The sequence below is a fragment of the Acinonyx jubatus genome, chromosome B4 (assembly GCF_027475565.1).
Source record: "Acinonyx jubatus isolate Ajub_Pintada_27869175 chromosome B4, VMU_Ajub_asm_v1.0, whole genome shotgun sequence".
In the NCBI taxonomy this organism is placed as follows: domain Eukaryota; kingdom Metazoa; phylum Chordata; class Mammalia; order Carnivora; family Felidae; genus Acinonyx; species Acinonyx jubatus.
In genome coordinates, this window is record NC_069387.1 from 82,407,173 (window position 1) to 82,427,153 (window position 19,981).

Genomic DNA, 19,981 nt, shown 5'->3' on the forward strand with positions numbered 1-19,981 from the left:
ACTGTGAATTCACATAAGTGTAGAAATGCACAGGTGTGTTGACGATTAAAGGCCCAGCAGTCAAGAATATTATAGATATCCCCCAGTTTTCAAAAGCTTGTGTTACACACCCTGCTTTTACAAAAGACCTATATTTGTACCTGTTTTTGTTTTTTATTAACCAAAGGAAATCTAAAGAGTACTTTCACTTTTATGAAAAAGGGCAAAAAGTGAGAATAGCATTCAGTGTTGGATTTGCACTGGGCCATTAAAGAGGCAGGGGATACTGTAGCAGTGAGAGTTGCCCTGCCAAACTTCTTCCCCCATGAACTATACTCAGCTTCCAGCCACCACAGCTTTGATCTTTGTGAGCATCTGTGCTTTATGTGCATTTATTTTGTGCATCCATTTCCATATAAATGAATGGTAATTGATTTTTCCGCTTTGTGCCATTTTAGCTTACGAAAAGTTTTATAGGAACACTACTTTTGGATAGTGGGGCACACCTGTGCTTCTGAATGTGAGTCTCCTGTAGCCTTACACCTTTTCATGGATTGTTTCCTGGAACAGATTTTAAAGCCAGGAATTTATATTAATTAGTTGATGGATAGCAAGTAGCTGGTTTTTTTTGTTTGTTTGTTTTTAATTTTCATTTATTTTTGAGAGAGAGAGCATGTGGAGGAGGGGAAGAGAGAGAGGGAGACAGAGGATCAGAAGCAGGCTGTGTACTGACAACAGAAAGCCCGATGTGGGGCTCATACTCACGAGCTATGAGATCATGACCTGAACCAAAGTTGGACACTTAACTGACTGAGCCAACCAGGCGGCCCAAGTAGCTGTTTTAGAGGAGGTTTAGGGGCCTTAATTGGCGAAGAATCAGATGGGGATTAGTATAGAGTGAGAAAAGGAGATAGGCACGCTGACAGCCAAAGTGGTTTGGTGTTGGAGGAGGCTGGAGAATGAGGTGATGAAGGCCTACAGCCACAGGCAAGTAGTGAACTCGTAATGAATCGTTTGGGGACACCATGGAACCATCTTTTGAATGTGTGGGTCATTGCTAATTCACTGGCAGAGCAGGAACCGCTTCATTCAGTTTCTGACTTCAAGCTAGGAGAGGAACTGCAGCTTTAAAATTCTGGGGTCGTTAAATGTCCATCGACTGATGAATGGATAAAGAAGATGTGTGTGTGTGTGTGTGTGTGTGTATACATACATACACAAAATGGAATATTACTCGACAATGAAAAAGAATGAAATCTTGCCATTTGCAAGATGGAAATGGAACTGGATGGAACTGGAGGGTATTATGCTGGGTGAAATAAGTCAGAGAAAAAAAATTAAATTCTGGGGTCATTTATTTCTGTCTTGTTGAGCCTGCAGCTTGTTCTACAGTACCTTGGTTTACTCTGCAATCTTAAGGCACTTTGGGAAACCATCAGTGAACAGCTTACACAGCCATGTAACTTTGTTCCCACAGGTAAACTGTGAGACAGATTTTGTTTCCAGAAATATAAAATTTCAGCAGTTGGTCCAGCAAGTAGCCCTGGGCACCCTGTTGCATTGTCAGAACCTAAAGGATCAGCTCTCCACATACAGTAAAGTGAGTTGTGGGGACTGTCAACATGCTGGGTTTGCACACACACCCCTTTCTTCGGGTCTTTGCTGTTCTCTTTTTTCAGACATTCTCATGGGTCCCTTCCTTGCTTCCTGTCCCTGCTTAAATGTTCTCTCTTTGGAGAGGAGTATCGTTCCTCCTGTTGCTCTATTCCCTTATTTTGCTTCATTTAAAATTTTTTGTTACATATTTACATACTGTGTTTTTATTTATTTATATATTGCCTTTCCCAACAGAATGTGAGAACTTGTCTTTTCACTACTGTGTGTCTGGTGAAAGAGGAGTGGGCCCAGCATTTGGTTCGGGCTCATTAAATCTGTGTTGAATGAATGAATGCCAGTGGGGCAGAGCCTGTCAAGTCAGGGGAAGCTTTGTATTCCGAAAACACAAAATTGGTTCTGGTAACTTAAATAATGAAGACTGTTTAAATAAATAACTATACTTACAATTGGCCTAGAGAGGATTTCTAAATACAGGTATTGGAGAAGGCACAATTTAGGAGAATAGGCATATTCTTGTCCAAAGAGGATCAGGATGGAATTATATCAGTCTACCTTTGGTTCATCCTTACTATTAAGGCAAAAACAAACCAACTGCTCAAAATAGTTTTTTTATGTTTAGTACCACCTTTTTCCTCCTATTTATCCTTCTCTTGAGAGCTCATAGTAACTGTTAATTGTTACTGGCATTAAATAGTCATTATATGGAAAACCATGTGGTGATTATTGAGTATTGAGTAGATGAGCCACTTGAGCTACAAGTTCTAATTTTTTTTAAAGTGTATTTATTTTTGAGAGGGAGAGAGAGTGTGCACAGGGAAGGGGCAGGGAGAGAGGGAAAGAGAGAGAACCTGAAGCTCACGAACCATGAGATCATGACCTGAGCTGAAACCAAGAGTTGGATGCTTAACTGACTGAGCAACCCAGGTGCCCCCCCCCCCTTTTAATGTTAATTTTTGAGAGAGAGAGCGTGAACAGAGGAAGGTGCAGAGAGAGAGGGGAACAGAGGATCCGAAGTGGGCTCCGAGCTGACAGCAGAGAACCTGATGCAGGGCTCAAACTCAAGAACCATCATGAGATCATGACCAGAGCCAAAGTGGGATGCTCAACTGATTGAGCTACCCAGACAACCCATTTTTAACTTTAGTTTTGAAAAACATTCGGACTTACAGAAAAGTTGCCAGTGTTTTACAATAAGCTACTTGTATTTTTATGTAGATTCACCATTTATTAACATTTTGACTCATTTGCTTTATCACTTTTTTTTTTTTAAAGCTTATTTATTTGAGTGAGAGAGAGTGCACGCACAAGGGAGGAGCAGAGAGAGAGGAGAGAGAGAATCTCAAGCAGGTTCCACGCTGTCAGAGCAGAATCACAAATCATGAGATCATGACCTGAGCCAAAATCAAGAGTCAGACACTCAACCAACTGAGCCACCCAGGCGCCCTGCTTTATTACTCTTTATATACATCTTATTGTTATTATGACTTTTATTTGATTTTATTTTTAAGATTTTATTTTTAAATAATCTCTACAGTGAATGTGGGGCTCGAACTCACAACCCCAAGATCAAGAGTCGTATGCTCAACTGACTGAGCCAGCCAGGAGTCCCATCACTATTTCAAAACTTTTTGCAAGTATGTTGCAGACATCAAGACCCTTTTCCCCTTGAACACATTGTCTCCTGAAAATAACATTCGTCTATGTAACCACAGTTTAGTAATCACATTTAGGAATTTAAACATTGATACAATATTTTTATTTACATAATATATGATAACATTGATATTTTGCCAGCTAGCAATTTTTTTTCTGTTCCAGGACAGTGCAGTACAGTTGGAATTAAGTGTATTGCAATTAGTTGTATGTCTGTTTAGTCTCCTTTCTTTGTTCCTCAGCCTTTGTCTTTCATTACATTGACCTTTTTTTCTTAAAAGATTCTGTTTTTAAATAATCTCCACATCCACGGCGGGTCTTGAACTTACAACCCCAAGATCAAGAGTTAGCATACTCTTCTGACTGAGCCAGCCAGGTGCCCCCATTGACATTTTTGAAGGGTTTAGGACAGTACTGCAGAATAATCTTCAGTTTGGGTTTGTCTGATGTTTCTTCATAGAGTATAGATTTTTAGCATGAATATTAAATGCTTATTTATTTTTGAGAGAGAGAGAGACACAGAACATGAGTGGGAAAGGGGCAGAGAGAGAGGGAGACACAGAATCCGAAGCAGGCTCCAGGCTCTGAGCTGTCAGCACAGAGCCCGATGCGGGGCTTGAACTCACAAACTCTGAGATCACAACCTGAGCCCAAGTCGGACACTTAACCCCCTGAGCCACCCAGGTGCCCCTTGGCATGAATATTTAATAAGTTATCCTGAATTTTTCTCAGAATATCATATCAGGAAGCATGTAATGACTGTTGGTCCCATTATTGATGTTAATTTTGATCTTTTCTTGGTTAGGGTGTAAAGTTATTCTGTTCCTCTTTGTAATTAACAAGTAATCTGTGTGGGAGATTCTTTGAGACTATGTAAATGTCCAGTTCCCCAAAAAACTTACCTGAAAGTATTAGCATCCACTGACTCTTGTCAGGGTCAGTTATTTAATTTATTAAAAAAAATTTTTTTTAATGTTTTTATTTTATCTTTTTTTGAGAGAGAGTGTGAATGGGGGAGGGGCAGAGAGAGAGGGAGACACAGAATCTGAAGCAGGCTCCAGGCTCCAAGCTGTCAGCACAGAGCCCGACGTGGGGCTCAAACCCACGAACCGTGAGATCATGACCTGAGCAGAAGTCGGACATTTAACTGACTGAGCCGCCCATGCGCCCCATGTCAGGGTCATTTATTACTATGATAGTTGCGTAATGGTTATATTTTTAACTCTTACAGCTTCTTTTACATGTATTAGTTTTATCAGTTGGCATTCTACCGTAAGAAAGACTTCTCCCTGTGTTTAGTGATTTACTTAGTACTAGCATCAATGCATGGATTATTTTATACAATATGTCGTAATTCATTATATGATCCATTATTTAGTTTGATGCTCAAATTATCCCTGGATTTGGCCAGTGCAAGCTGGCTGTACTGACCGTTTGAATATGTGCTCATTATTTTCTGAATATTTCCTTACTTTGTGGCATAACAAGATACTTTGGGCCTATGTCATACTTTCCTTGCCCCACCCGTGGAATTGGCCACTTCTCCAAGGAGTCCTGATCCTTTTTAATGGGGGAATAGTTTTTAGAAACCAAGATCTGGTCATTACATATGCTTATTTCGACTGAGATGTCATTGCTGCTATGCTCTTTCAGCAGAGAGATCCAGGAAGAGAGAGAGAGAGAGAGAGAGAGAGAGAGAGAGAGAGAGAGAGTGTGGGTCTGTGTGTGTCCGTGTGTATCCTAATCCTGCATCACAGGGTTCTTCCTTTCCTTCCCCCATTCTATATTTGTATCTTTCTTCTCTCACAGTTAGTACACTTGGCTCTTAGCAACTTCAGTATGTTTACTTGTTTACCCATTGGTATAATACACACTAAATTGCTTTAGAGTTTCTATACCTGACCACTGCAAATAACAAACCTATTGAGTTCAAGATTTCTTTGATCTTCTTTTTTTTGTCTTTACACTTATGTGGTCAAAGGACTATTCTGAAAGTTACTTGGATTAGTTTTTTTCCCCTTTCTGTGAAGTTACGTTATTCGTTTGAAATATAGTTAGTCGTAGGTTTCTGTTTAGTCAGTTTCGGTTTTACCTCAGAATTCTCTTTAATCTAATTTTGTTTTCAAATATGTAAAACATTCACAAGATTCTGAAAGTTAAAACTGTAATGCACACACACAGATCTCTCGCTACTTCTCTCCTTTGTACCATATTCTTGTCCGCTCCTGTAGATAACCAGTTTCATCGGTTTTTGGTTTTCCTTTACCTTTTTTTGCAAAACTCAGCATATTTATATAAATACTAGTTTCTTATACAAATGGTGGTATACTGTACATGTGCTCTTTTAAATTGCTTTTTTCACTTAATACTGTATCCTGGAAATAATCCATAGCAGCCTTTGCAGATCTTTCTTTCCTTTGTCCTTTCTCCCAGCAGCATGGTTTTCCACTATGTGGCCGTGCCGTGGTTTATTCAACCAGTCTTTGAGCTTTAACGTTTTATGATTGTTTGAAAATACTGTTCTTGGTATCTGGGAAATTACAATTTAAAAAGTTAGGCCAGAGGATGGGATTGGGATGGAATTGGGGGTGGTGCGGTGATAGAATAAAATATTTATAAAAATGGAACTGTTACATCTTTGGCTTATTGAAAACATTCATTTGTACGTAGTTGTCTTAAATCATTTTTTGAGAAATACGCTATTTTTGCCTAGACTCTTGATCATTTAAATAGGACAGAACTGATTCATTCATTTTCTTTATGCGCTAAGGGCTTCTTGAATTCCTCCGAGCTCTCTGAACTTCCCGCTGGGCCTGAGACCGAAGGCTCTCTCAAGGATCAGCTAGCCTTAGCAATTGGTAAGTATTTGTAAGGATTGTGGGAACTGGAAGTTGAGAACTGGATCTCATGGTATCTTTGGTATTCTCCACACCCAGATCAAGAATCACAAACTCATGTGCCTACATGGGTCAGATACTACGAATGTGGGAAGTGGGTCGTGTTGTGTGGTAGATATTAGTGAGCTGTAGGCTCCCTGAAAAGCTCACGCTCTGCTGAACGCGACCATTACCAAGCTCCAGCCATTTGTTACCTTGGGGTCCCAGTGTGGTCAGAATTTTGAAATTCCTTTAAAAGAATTTAGCTTTGTATGCAAAAATTTTAGTTTTTTGGCTATTTGCTGCTAATCACAATCATTTTCGGCACTGCAGGCCTCACTTTACTGACCAAACTAATAAGCATGTCTTTAGGCAGGGATGGCCTTTGGCACCTTCCAGTTGACTACTTCTCTCTCTACACTGTGGGAGAAACAGTACATCAGAAGTCATCTCACCTTCTTTATGGAGGGATCCAGGAATATTTTGGGGTGTCGTGTGTAGGAATTTCATCTCTTTTTTAGAACAATCTGATCCTGAATTTGTGAAGGTACGTTCTCTCAGAACCCACTGGCTGCAAGCACCCCATCTCGGTCATTGTGCCAGAACGGGTGGGGATTTTGCTTTCTTTCTACATGTCCTTGATGGAAGCAGGGAAGTAGGGATGGGGTTGAGCTTGCTGGGAATTTACTACTCATCCGACGTTTCCAGTCAAGGCATCAATTCTGTTTTTATCAGGTTATCTTGAAGTATGTATAATTCAGTGAGTCATAGATGAGAAACCAGGCAGACAGCTGTGAATGAGACTTATTAAGAAATTCTGGAAGAACTGGGTGTTTCAGCCATGTCAATTTCTGAGAATTAACTGTTGTTTGGATGCTTTGAGTAGTTTTTTTTTTTTTTTTAATGTTTATTTTTGAGAGAGAGCATGAGCAGGGCTGGGACAGAGAGAGGGAGACACAGAATCTGAAGCAGGCTCCAGGCTCTGAGCTGTCAGCACAGATGTGGGGCTCGAACTCACAACCATGAGATCATGACCTGAGCCGAAGTTGGACACTTAACCAACCGAGCCACCCAGGCGCTCTGAGATGCTTTGAGTAGTTTTAAGTAGTTTTAAGATTGATTTCTGGATACTCCCCCCTTGAAGACTCTTAGATAGAACTATGGCTAATGCAGGGATATATACCCAGATCCCTTTTGGGGTCTTCTGCTCCTTCCTACCTTTTAGCTTATTTCAATTTCTGTTAGAGACAGGGAAAACTGGAATCATGTTTGTTTGTTTTTTTTGTTTGTTAATAAGTTTTTTAAAAGTTCTTTTTTCACTTTGAGAGAGATGGGCGTGGGGGAGGGGCAGAAAGAGAGAGAGGGAGAAAGAGAATCCCAAGCAGGCTCCATGCTGCCAGCACAGAGCCTGACGTGGGGCTCAAACTCACAAACTGTGAAACCATGACCTGAGCTGAAACCAGGAGTTGGATGCTTAACCAACTGAACAATCCGGATGCCCCATTTTTGGTTCTTAAAAACAACTCTGAAAATGTTGCCTTTTTGTTTCTGATGGGAGGAAGTTGAAACTATCTGATGACTTGGGGTTTTGGATTTTCTGGGGCTTTTAGAGTTGTGGACTTTTTCCTGATACAGTGGACGATGACGAAGAGTTGTCTGTGTCAGTTAACGGTGATTTTCGGAAGGGATGGTAATTTGGGGAGGAAGAAAACTCTTACTTGCTTTGGACTGAGATGTGGGTTTTACTTCCAGCTCTGCTGTGTGACCTTGGGCGGGTAGCTTGAGGTCTCTAAGCCTAAGTTTAAGGTAGTAACAATAGCCTGCATTTGAGTGTCTCTGCGTGCTAGATACTGTAGTTATGTGCTTTTACATATGTTACTTTGTGTATTTCTCCTAAGAACCTTGCTTTCCGGTTATCTTAAGCAGTGTCCTCTCCATCTTACAGAGGAGGAAACCAAGGCTTGATAAATTAGTAAATGGGGTTATGTCCTTAAGTGGGTTGCCTAAGGTCATATAGCCGGTAAGAGGCAGAACTGTGTGACACCCTAGCCTGTGTTTTTAAATCCCAGGGTGGCACATAGTTGGTGCTCCATAAAGGTGTTCTCTATTTCTCCCACCCCCACCCGCCTACACACCTTTTCCTCTTTCAACTGCAGATGGTATCTTTCCATCTTAAAGCATTTCCACAGTATGCGTGCAGAGGACTGTCTTCCAGACTTGACCATCTCTATGCATATTTTGGTACGACCACAGTCATTATCTCCTGGAAGTGTGTTATCTGCTTTTGCTTTCTTATAGGGAAACTGGGAGAAAACATGACCCTTAAACGAGCTGCATGGGTGAAGGTGCCAGCTGGGTTCTATGTTGGCTCTTATGTCCACGGAGCAATGCACAGCCCCTCGCCCCACAACCTGGTGCTGGGGAAGTACGGGGCCCTGGTCATCTGCGAGACATCTGAGCGGAGAGCAAACCTCGAAGACCTTGGCCGCCGCCTTGGGCAGCATGTGGTGGGCATGGCCCCTCTCTCTGTCGGCTCTTTGGATGATGAGCCTGGGGGAGAGGCGGAAACCAAGATGTTGTCTCAGCCATACTTGCTGGATCCCTCCATCACATTGGGACAGTATGTGCAGCCTCAAGGGGTGTCTGTAGTAGACTTTGTGCGGTTTGAATGTGGAGAAGGTGAAGAGGCAGCAGAAGCTGAATAGGTTCCAGAGACTTGGCCTGGGAGGAAATGCTTATTCTTAGCTCCAGACATCGTTATGAAGAGAAGTTATTTCCTGAGCGTCTTCAAACCCAGAATTTGTTTTTCATTTGCATTTATAATGAAGCGATATACTCAAAGGGTAAAGTTATTAAATAAAATTACATAATAAGAGTAGAATCTTTTCCTTGTTTGCATAATGCTGACTTTAGCTTTTCTGTCCTTACTTGTGGGAAGTTGTAGAAAACAACAGGTGGGCTTTATTGAGGTGACCGACAGCATCTGCGGGGACAGGCAGGTGTAGTCATGCTGCTGCTTCCCCCAGCGTTATCCCTAAAATGTCTGACTCCGTTTATCCTACTGCTTCTGTGACCTGGGACTCTTGTTCTGCTTTAGACTGTGCTTCTATCCTGGAACTTCCCCAGTTACATTACTTCTGCCACATGGATTCCTGGGGAATTGTTGACTCAGACTTGTAGTTGTCTGGAAAATGTGGTTCATTTTGTTGATGTCTGTAGCGTGCTTTGAAGGCTCTCTGCAGTGGTATACATGCTGGGCTGGCCTCATTACTAAAATCAGTACCACATGGCTCTATTTGTCTTTTGGATAATGGGAGTGTAGATGGGTGGGGACGGAGGTTTCCTGGACAGCTGGAAGGCAGATTTTGGCATTCTTGTGCCAGAAACAGGACGTACAGTGGTCCAGTTATCCCGAGAACTCACTCAGCAGTGCCTCTTTATACCCGAGAGTGGAGACATTTCTCCCAACATAACAAAATAATCACCGTAAGAGGCAAACCCCAAATACTGAAAAGAACTATTTTCTCATACAGATATCTTTACTTGAAAAGTTAAAAATCTCTGGCACATACAGATCTGGGCATTTGGATTTTGACTTGGGGTATATATGCAAATAACTTCGGTGATTGGTGGGTTAAACTGATTTCGGAAATACGGATCTTAAAATTTATTTATTTTAAAGTTTACTTATTAGAGCACGCACAAGCGAGGGAGGGAGGGGCAGACAGGGAGAGAGAGAATTCTAAGCAGGCTCCACGCTGTCAGCACAGAGCCGGACTTTGGGCTCCAGCTCACGAACTATGAGATCATGACCTGAGCTGAAACCAAGAATCTGACGCTTAACCGTCTGAGCCACCCAGGTGCCCCCTGATCTTAACATTTAAAACCAATGTGCGTCCTTGCCCCATTATTAAACGCTTTAAACTTCGTTTTTTTTTTCCTCTTACTTTGACTTCAGTGGATTCATGATGCAGGTTTAGTGCTTTCTGCTGGGACGCCCGAAGGCCACAAAAATCGAAAACTGAGTATTTAACATTTTAGGTATGTAACAAGGAATGCAGGGATGAGAAAAATGGAGAACATGCTGTGATTTGCATCTGACTTAAGGAGCTGGCTATCAGGCAAAAATTGGCAGGTAAATTCTTTTCCTGATATTGGCACGCTCTGCTCTCTTCTGTGGTCTTGCAGTAGGCATATAGCTTCTTGCCTTAGAAAAGCCCCTTTTCTTTCTTCATTTGGAGCTGCTTCCAGCCAGGCAGAGCAGCAAATTGCCCTCTTGTGATGCCAAACACAGAAATAAAGTCCTGTTCAGAGAGGTAATTCTAAGAGAGAAAACAGAGTCTCCAGTTAGAAGGAAAACATGGCACCTATCAATGCCAGCAGAAGTGGGGAGGGTAGAGCCAGAGAGTGTCTTTGAAGCGGGAAAGAGAGTGAAGTTTTCAGAAAGTCCGTAATAGACTTAAATTACTCATTGAAGAGTTCTTAGGTTGTGGGGTCTCATTTTGGCCAGAGGAGAAGCTGACTGGATTTGCTGCTCTCATGGTCCCACCCGGCACCAGTTTTTTTCCAGAAGAACAAGAATGGGTTATATATGATGAATTCTAGACATTAGGTTTTGGCTGAATGGAGAATTGAATTGAGTGATGGTTTTCCGTGCTTCATGCCCTTATCTACCATTTTTATCCAGACATTTTCTTTTTTTTTTTTTAATGTTTATTTTTGAGAGCGTGTGCACGTGTGTGTGAGCAGGGGAGGAGAAGGGCGGGGGGGGGGGGGGGGGGGGTAGAATCCCAAGCAGGCTCCTCACTGTCAGCACAGAGCCCGACGTAGGTCTCATCCCACGAACCACAGATCGTGACCTGAGCCGAAATCGAGTTGGACGCTCAAACGACTGAGGCACGCAGGCATCCCTAACCAGACATTTCCAAATGCATGATCAAGTGGATCTTGTTGAGCGCATAAAATTCTCCTAACGTTTATTTATTGATGCTTACTGAATATTTTCTGTCTGAATGAAGGTACGGCCTCTGTTTTCAAGAAAGTTGTAGTTCAGATACTTAAGAGTTGGTTGGGTAAGACATTGGGGGAAACCCAGAGGCCCTTCCCAAATCAACTCCTTCAAGGGGAAAATGAGTTAATTAATTCAACGTGTTCATTCACTCAGCCAAAACTTAAAGAGGGCCTGCTTGTGGCAGGAACTGTTACAGGTGCTGAAAAGCGGAGAATGTGGTGGCGAATGAGACAGACAAGGAGCTTACTCTTAAGCAGTATTTGACGGGGTGGTCAGGGAAGGTCTTTCCGGGGGTGGGCATTGAAGCTGAGGCCTAAACAGTGTGGAGGAGCTGGCTCTGTGAGGATCTGAGAGAAGAAAGTATTTTTGGGTGGGAGCAGTAGCAAGTGTAAAGGCTTGAAGGCTGGGATGAGCAGGTTTGAGACAGAAAGGGAGCCACAGGCCGGAGGGGGTGGGAAGTGAAGAAGGCAGTGGTCGATGAGGTGAAATCAGAGAGGTGGGCAGGGGCCAGGCTGTGTAGAGCCTTGGAGGCCACAGAAGGGATTTTGGATTCTGTTCTAATTGCAGTGGGAAGCCACGTGAGGTGTTTCGAGCAGAACAGTGTTACCTGTGTTAAAAGCCTATTGGCTGTTATGTGGGGAACTGATCGTAGGGACAAGGGTGGAAATCAGTTGGGGGACTATTGCAGTCGTCCATGATGGCTGGACAGCAGAGAGATGGAGGGGAGGGGGCAGAGGCTAGCTGATGGGTTGCTATGACAGGTGATTAAAAAAAAAAAAAAAAGCCTGGGGTATTGTCTTGAGCTACTGGGTAGCTCAGATGTCTGTTGAGGGGCCTACAATGTGCCAGAGCTGTCCTCCTAGGCCGTAGATTGAGACAGGTGCTTTCCTCATGGAGAGCTCCACTCACATTAGACGCAGCTCCTTTAGCTACTTACCTCCTTTTTGGCAGGGTTCACATCCTCGGGCAGCTCCTGATTTTGATTTTTCAACAGAACTTCTATAGGGTAATATTTTGGCTCAGAATTCAGGGAGAGGGTTGCATTCCTCATGTCCTGGGCAAGGTAAGAACGTAGACGGGATAAAAGACTGTTCAGGTTCAGTGCAATTGAAGTTCTGTATGTATAACATTTAATATTTCGGCTTACACCACTGCACCCTTTGTGATCACCTTTTAGAACAATGGTCCCTAAAGCTGACTGCATGTCAGAATCATCTGGGAAGCTGAAATATTCAGATTTTGGGGTCCTTCTGGGGAAAACTGATTAAGTCTAGGGTAAATCCTGTATAGCCATTTTGGCATAAACGCTGTGCCTACATCTCATTTAAATACTGTGATCACATACCTTCTTTTGGCACTTGTATTTAAGCTCTACATTTCCAGCCTTTAAATGACTCTCAATTGAAGTCATACTATTCTTTTTTTTTTTTTTTTTAAAGTTTATTTATTTTTGAGAGAGAGACACACATACACAGGATGCGAGCGGGAGAGGGGCAGAGAGAGAGGGAGACAGAATCTGAAGCAGGCTTCAGTCTCTGAGCTGCCAGCACAGAGCCCGATGCGGGGCTCGAACTCATGAGTCGTGAGATCATGACCTGAACCAATGTCAGGACGCTTAACTGACTGAGCCACCCAGGAGCCCTGAAGTCATACTATTCCTACATATATTTTAAAGATACTACATCACCATCAGTTTTGGAATCTTGAGTTTGTAGAGCACAAAGGATAGAATTGCAGATGGTTTGGACACCTGGTACCATGTACTCATCCTGATGTTAAAGAAATGTTGGATTCCTGGCCAGAGGCTCCACTTCCTGTAGCCATTAAAACGGGGGTAATGGCCTGAGTTTCTGTGGACCTGACTGTCAGAAATCGGTAAGCATATCACGTAGGTTAAAAGCTTATTGTTTATGAAAAATACCACCAGTCATTGTAATCTGTCCCAAATAACAGACTTGAATAATAAAATTAGTTTTTGTTTTTGTCGTTTTCGTTTTGTTTGTTGTTTAGCTTAAACAGCAAACATTTATTTCTCACCGTTGTGGAGGCTAGGAAGTCCAAGACCAAGATGCCTGCAAATCCTAGGTCAGGCGAGAGGCTGATTCCTGGCTTGCAGGTGGCATCTTCCCATTGTATCCTCACATGGCAGAGAGCAGAGAGCAAGCCCTCATAGCTCTTCCTTTAAGGGCACTAATCTTATTCATGAAGGCCCCGCCCTCATGACCTAATTACCTCCTAAAGGCCCCACCTCCCAGTACCATCACGTTAGGGGTTAGGAGTTCAACCTATGTATTTTGGAGGACGAAAAATTTGGTTCATAATACCAGGTAGTTCATAGGTCGTAATTCCTTGTATTTATATTTAAAAATATGTTCGGCTTTTTTTTTTTTTTTTTTTTTTTTTTTTTGGTGGAGGGGAGGTGCCTGGGTGGCTCAGTCAGTTAAGCGTCCCGACTTTGGATCAGGTCGTGATCTCACAACTTGTGAGTTTGAACCCCTTGTTGGGCTCTGTGCTGACAGGTCAGAGCCTGGAGCCTGCTTCCGACTCTGTGTCTCCCTCGCTTTCTGCCCCTCCCCGCCTTGTGCTCTTTCTCTCTCAAAATAACTAAGCATTAAGGGGGTGCCTGGGTGGCTCAGTCGGTTGAGCGTCTGGCTTCGGCTCAGGTCATGATCTCACAGTTTGTGAGTTCAAGCCTGCTTTGGATTCTGTCTCTCTCTCTCTCTCTCTCTCTCTCTCTCTCTCCCCCCCTCCCCCGCTCTCATTCTGTGTGTGTCGCTCTCTCTCAAAAATAAACAAGCATTAAAAAAAATAAATGAATAAAAATATGTTTGTTTCTTTTTAAAGCAGCAAGTTTCTTCTAAATTCTGGAAGGCAGTAAAATGAGGGACTTGGCTTTGAGACCTGCTTTTCTGTTGATTAAAACAATCCTAAATCTGGGGGCACCTGGGTGGTTCAGTCAGTTAAGCGTCTGACTCTTGATTTCCCCTCAGGTTGTGATCTCTTGGGTTTGTGGGTTCGAGTTCTACTTTGGGTTCTGCGCTTACAGTGCAGAAACTGTTTGGAATTGTGTCTCCCTCTTTCTGCCTCTCTCCCGCTTGCATCCTCGCGCTCTCTCAAAATAAATAAACTTAAAAAACACCCCAACAATCTTAAATCAAAATGGACCACTAGAGTGATACTAAGAAGGACGAGATAGGGTTTTGCCCACATGACGTCTGTAGCATTTGCGGTTTCTCTCGGGCTCTGCTTGCTTCTCCAAGAGTAAACCCAACTCACCGCGGTGATTCTTGTGATAGCAGCAGTGTCTCCCAGCTCTTCTTTTAACTGTTCATACGATTTCCCTGCCTGAAACAGATACAAAACAGGACGCAGTGCTGTTTCTGCGGGGAGTGATGCCTCAGGCCTAGGCTGTACCCTCAAGGAGAGCAAACAGGTGAAAGAATCAGGGAATCAGAAGACATGGGGGGGGGGGGCAGCACAGATGAAAATCCCCCCTTCTGGTCAAGGCCAGGCTGGAAGGTACTTAAACATGATCTGTGCTCTTTGCTGGTGTTTCCTAATCCTCTGTACGAGACTGAAGACAGAGAGGTCGGCTAGGAGTCAGAAATCCTGGCTTCTTCCTATTGGTTAATAGTGACTTTAGACAAAACCCCTCTCCTCTAAGCCTCCTCATTCATAACATGGGAAACAAGTTACAAATGCCCCAGCTGCCAGGGTGGCTGTGAACCTCAAAAAGGTGATGTGTGTGGATAAACGTTATAAACTATTACCTCCACGCACTCCTTATTCCTGAGACAAGCTGTGAATTTCCCTAACTGGACTTACTGCCATGGTGGGTGGAAAAGAGAAGGAAAGTAAAAAGCAGGGAGTGGGGAGGGGGCGGGGGGAATGTAGTCCTGGATTTACTCAGCCCTTAAGTCGGGACCCCACTTTCCCCCTGAGCTACCAGCGCTCAGCTCCCAGGCGGTAGGGATATCTCGCCCATGCTCTCTGTTCTTACACTCCACATATGCGAGTCCCAGGCCAAGAACCATCCTGTGAAGGTGGGAGGCTCAAACCCCTGTTTAATGATCAGGATCGGTGTGTCAGCGTCTCGGCCACTGGGGTGAGTGTGCAGGTACTCCGCGGCCGTCGTGAGGGCTCTCTCCCTCTCTGTGGCATTGGCCTCAGCCCCGATCCACAAGAATACCTGTTGGAGAGGTGGAATATTCATGTGCTTATATCAAGGACAAGGTACCAGACCATATACCCTGCCCTATCTTGCCCCCTCAGCAAGTCACAGCCTCAGAGAACTTTCCCAGCTTGATTTGTTCAGCAGAGAGAAAAGTTTTCCCAGAATTCTAATTGCGCATGTGTCTCCTAGATCTCGTTAAGCTTCAGCTTCCTGAACCCAACTTCTTGCAGGACCCCCCCTCATCGTGGTCTCCGAGCACCTCAGCTACAGCACCCCCAAAGGCGGCTCTTTTCTTCTAGACTTGGGTCTGTGTCTCCACTCTTGGTGAATGGCATCCATCGGGTCACCTCGGGCAGTGCCCCGGGAGTCATCCCAGATGCCCCTGTATCCGGCATTTGGCAAATCTGTCACCATCCCACTGCCCCTGTGCAGCTTATGGTGGCTCTTACTTGACTGTTACAATACTCTCCTGACTGGCTTCCCAGTGTGCAGTGTTCCGTTGTCCCGTCCCCCCCGCCGCCATCCCTCCTCTCCTACTTTCCAGAATGATCTATTGAAAGCACAGTGACCATGTCACTCACCTGCCTAAATTTTAGTAGCTTTCCAGGATGAAATTCAAACTGGGCCTGGTGGGTACGGCAGGTAATCTACTTCTTAGCTTCATCTCTAACTCCTTAACTCTATGGCTTGATGGGATGTCGATGGTAGTTCCCTGTGTATTAGACTCTTCCGTGCCTTGCTTTTACTTGTGCTGTTTCCTTTGCCCAGGATGCTCCCTCTACCTCTCTACTGAGCCTACTTGTCCTTGGAGATTCAGCCTGGGAGCCATCTCTTCTAAGGAGTCTTCTCTGAGTCCCTAAATGGTGTTGCGTGCCCCTAATTTGTGCTCCCGCGGCACCTCACACCCCCATCATAGCAAAAGGATGTTTCTATGTCCAGTTCCTCCATCGGTCTGTAAACTCTGAGAGCAGGGGCCCTTCACCTTGGTGACACTACACCCACCGCAGGGACTGGCATGAAGGAGGGGCTGAGTATGTGTGCTGAGCTGAATGTCAGGGAGGGGTTGCCCTGAAGATATCCCCTTTACAGCCCTATATTCCCTAAAAGGCCCATATCTCCGAGTGTGGAGCCTGTTGGCGGAAGAGAAAGGAGCGCCTGACGATAAGATGGCCTGATTTTCCCAGGGCAAAGTGGGAAAATCCCCAAGGCGGCAGTTCTAAACAACCTTCTGATTTCTCCATCCCTGGCAAAGAGTGGGCTCTTCCTTTGGTTACCCTTGACGAATGTTTGGTTGACTCGAGGGTGGGCCAGAGCTACCCTGGGTTTATCCTTGACAGGGGAGGCACTACACAAAAAATAGCCTCAACTGTGGGGATCTCTGCCACTCGTTCTCTGGCTGCGTCTTACCTGGTCCCAGGTATCCAGGAGCATCACATCACCTGGGTTCAGGTCATCCTGGGTGAAGTCTGTGATCTCAGTGACAACGAACCGCCCTGTCTTATTGGAACATTCAAAGAGACGGGGCTGCGCATCTAGGATTTCCTGCTGTAGTCTGCAATACAGTCCATTCAGAGGAACTAAGCGACGTGGAAATCAGGTTTTTAAAACAGAAAGGCATCCTAGAGTTTGTGCAGTTCCCAAGCCTGGGCGGCAGGGGGAGCCCAGACGAGGGGGCGCTGTGTTTCCCTACCTTTTGTCATTGGCGTAGGCAGTCTTGCCTCCCAGCAGGTCCCAGAACTCAGCCGGCTCCTGGCCCTCGGCCACAGTGTCCTCGGTGCCCTCGCAGAGAAGGCCGGCCAGCTCCTTGGCCATTGCCCGCTCATCCCCACTAGACCCCTGAGTGGGGTGAGGAGAGCACAGGGGTTAGTCGTACATAGATGCGTTGACGTAGGGGGCGAAGCCACACTGAGAGTGTCCTGGGATCAGCTACCAAAGCCACAGCGCCTCAGGAGGGGGAGAGGGGTTTGTTCTAGTGCTGGGAGAGGAGGGGCGGGGGAGAGGAAAGCAGCGTGGTGGCAGAGAGCAGGACTGGACTCTGAAACCCACACAGAAGTCGGCAAGAGCCCCCTTGGTTTTAGCTTCACTTGGAATTTTAGCACCGACTTCGGATTCTTTTTTAAGAGAAAAAAACTTAAATTTGAAAAGTTACTTATTCAAGAAAATTCACTCTTTTTGGTGTACACTTCTATGAGCCTTGACAAACACACAGAATCACGTTACCACCATCAAAACGGAAGGTCTAGAACATTTGCCTCAGCCCCGCCAAAAATTCCCTCGGACTACCCCTCTGTGGTCAGATGCTCCCCACGTCCTTAACCTCCGGCAACCGTCGGTCTGTTCTCCATCACTACACTGTTGCCTTTTCCAGAATGTTATACACGGAATCACGCACTGTGTAGCCTTTGAGGCTGGCTTCCTTAGCACAGCGCATTTGAGATTCAGCTTTGTCGTGAGTATCAACAGCTTTTTTCTTTGCGTTGCCGAGAGGTATTCTACTATGAATAGTAGTATGAATATACCGCTGTTTTCATTTTCTAGTTGAGTTGCTTCCAATTTTGGGTGCTAGTGAATAAAGGTGCTATGCATATTTGTGTGAAGGTAGTTTTATTATCTCACATGGGTAAAACCGGGCGTGGGGCTGCCGGATCGTATGTATGTGTTTTATAAGATTAACCGTCAAATTGTTTCCCAAAGGCTGTATTTGCACTGCCACCAGCAATGCCCACGAGTTCCTGTTGCTCTGTGCCCTCATCTGCACTTGATATTGTCTGCTTTTTTTTTTTTCTTTTTTTTTAGCCACTCTCCTAGCTGTACAGTAGCATCTCTGTGGTTTTCACTTGCCCTTCCCCGGTGAGTGTGGCATTGAGCATCTTTCCCAGCTCCGTTCTCTTTTGTAAGTGTTAGTGCTTTTTAACGTAGATGCGATCTGAATGGACAGAATCGCAGTTCTAGTGCTTTTGCTCAATGTTCATGCCTGTCCTGTTACATTCCACCAGACCAGTGTGGAAAGATTGGCTTATCCAGCCTCCGTCTGTGTAGAAGCTTATGGAGTGTCTCCTGGGTGTGAGCAATGTGGTCAGTGAGTTTCTAATTGCAAGAAACACTCGCACTCTTTGAAGATCCTTTAGGGAAAGGCTCATCTTCTTGAGGACTGCTCCGGCCTACTGTTTAGTTCCTCTGGCCTCGCTGACGGGAGGGAGGGCCCAGGGCAGGGCTCCCAGGGGCCGGTGTGTCCACCGGGGCCAGACATCTTACCTTGCCGTACCACAGGTAGTGTTCTGCTTGGGCCCGCAGCAGAAAGACATCATTGGAGTTTAGGGAGGAGGCCAAGGCTGGAACCTCCACCGCTTTGGTGTTGGATTTGTCATTTCCTTGAATCCGGAAGAGCCTCACTGGAGGGTCGGGCTCAGCGTTTCCCTTTCTGGAAGTCCCACCCTAGAGAGGAGAAGAGCAGAATCTGGTTCTCTGGAGCCCCACGTGAGCGGAGCTCTGGGGTCGCCGTTGTAGAGACTGTGGATGAATTCAACACTGCTTTTGCCCACGGGGAGCTGCCATGCACACTGGAAGAGGTCAGGTGAACTGGCATCACGGAGCCAATAATATTAGCTCCCACTCTGAGACTTTTATTGTCTGTTAGGCTCTGTGGTTAGCACCTCACCTACATTATTTCACGGAACCTCAGAATAACCATGTGAAGTAGGTATGATTATCCTGTAGTACAGATGGGAAAACTGAGGCTTAGCAATCTGGTTAATAAATGACAAGGCTAGGACTTGACCACAGGCTTGTGTGATATCAAGCAAATGACATTACACATTCCTGGTGTTGCTTCGGCCAGAGCTTCATGGAGGAAGTGGGACTTGAGTTCGAAAGGGCACATCCAGTGGGGGAGGGAGGGTTGGACATGGCGGGGCTGGACGCGTGGCACACGTGAGGTCTCATGAGGAGACTCACCTCACTAGAGTGAAGTGTGTAGGTTAGGGAGCTGAGGGTAATACACCTGCAGAGGTAATATGGGTCAGATCATGAAGGACCTTGAACATTAATTGGGCAGTGGTTTGGACTTAAAGTCCTAGGCAGTTGGGATTCACCTGAATGGCTTGGAGAGATTAACCCTCTTCCCCTTCTTCTTCTTTGTAAAAAATGTTTATTTATTTTTGAGAAAGAGAGAGAGAGAGGAGAGGGAGGGAGAGAGAACACGAGCGGGGAAGGGGCAGAGAGAGAGGGAGAGAGGGAATCCCAGGTAGGCTCCATGCATTCATTGCCAGTGCTGAGCCCGGCGTGGGGCTCAAACTCATGAACTGTGCTGAGCCGCCCAGGTGCCCCAAGATTAACCCGCTTCTTGTCTGTGTCTGCCCCAAGCCCTGGTCTCCCTCCCTCCTCTCCGATTTGGTAGCCTCCTGCTGACCTGCGAGTTCTGGGCATTCCTGCTCATGGTGTAATCTTATCTGAGGGGGTCTCACCTCAAAGATAACAAGCTTCCCTTTGAAGATGGCCATGAAGTGGCGTGGCTCCTTCCCCATGGTAACTCGAACCTGCACAGGGGCCCCAGCAAACTCCTGATCCACCTCCACGGCCTGGTATGCCGAGGCTGCCAGCTCATCCTTTGAGGCGTGGCGGCCCTGCGGTGGTTAGAGGGGGAGAAATGGGTCCCCGCCACCCCTTGCCCCC

The 19,981-nt window shown here is 45.2% G+C and overlaps 2 protein-coding genes and 1 long non-coding RNA gene across 3 annotated transcripts in view; 2 read left to right on the forward strand and 1 right to left on the reverse strand.

Annotated features, from left to right (window-relative positions):
• TSFM (Ts translation elongation factor, mitochondrial) overlaps window positions 1-8,960 on the forward strand; it is a 19,611-nt gene extending 10,651 nt beyond the window's left edge. The window contains exons 5-7 of the mRNA XM_027071378.2: window positions 1,457-1,579; window positions 6,020-6,107; window positions 8,424-8,960. Of these exons, the coding sequence (XP_026927179.1) occupies window positions 1,457-1,579; window positions 6,020-6,107; window positions 8,424-8,830 (618 nt within the window). The 3' untranslated portion in view covers window positions 8,831-8,960. The remainder of the gene's footprint in view (window positions 1-1,456; window positions 1,580-6,019; window positions 6,108-8,423) is intronic.
• The window catches only part of AVIL (advillin), a 23,289-nt gene continuing 10,319 nt past the window's right edge, over window positions 7,012-19,981 (reverse strand). The window contains exons 13-20 of the mRNA XM_015073253.3: window positions 19,774-19,932; window positions 18,566-18,745; window positions 17,001-17,146; window positions 16,718-16,862; window positions 15,137-15,325; window positions 14,413-14,481; window positions 12,074-12,190; window positions 7,012-10,447 (exon numbers count right to left, since the gene is read on the reverse strand). Coding sequence (XP_014928739.1) covers window positions 10,334-10,447; window positions 12,074-12,190; window positions 14,413-14,481; window positions 15,137-15,325; window positions 16,718-16,862; window positions 17,001-17,146; window positions 18,566-18,745; window positions 19,774-19,932 — 1,119 coding nt within the window. The 3' untranslated portion in view covers window positions 7,012-10,333. The remainder of the gene's footprint in view (window positions 10,448-12,073; window positions 12,191-14,412; window positions 14,482-15,136; window positions 15,326-16,717; window positions 16,863-17,000; window positions 17,147-18,565; window positions 18,746-19,773; window positions 19,933-19,981) is intronic.
• LOC128316418 (uncharacterized) lies at window positions 13,871-17,897 on the forward strand. The gene is made up of 2 exons (XR_008300295.1): window positions 13,871-14,569; window positions 16,079-17,897. It is a non-coding gene; the product is annotated as an uncharacterized LOC128316418 (long non-coding RNA).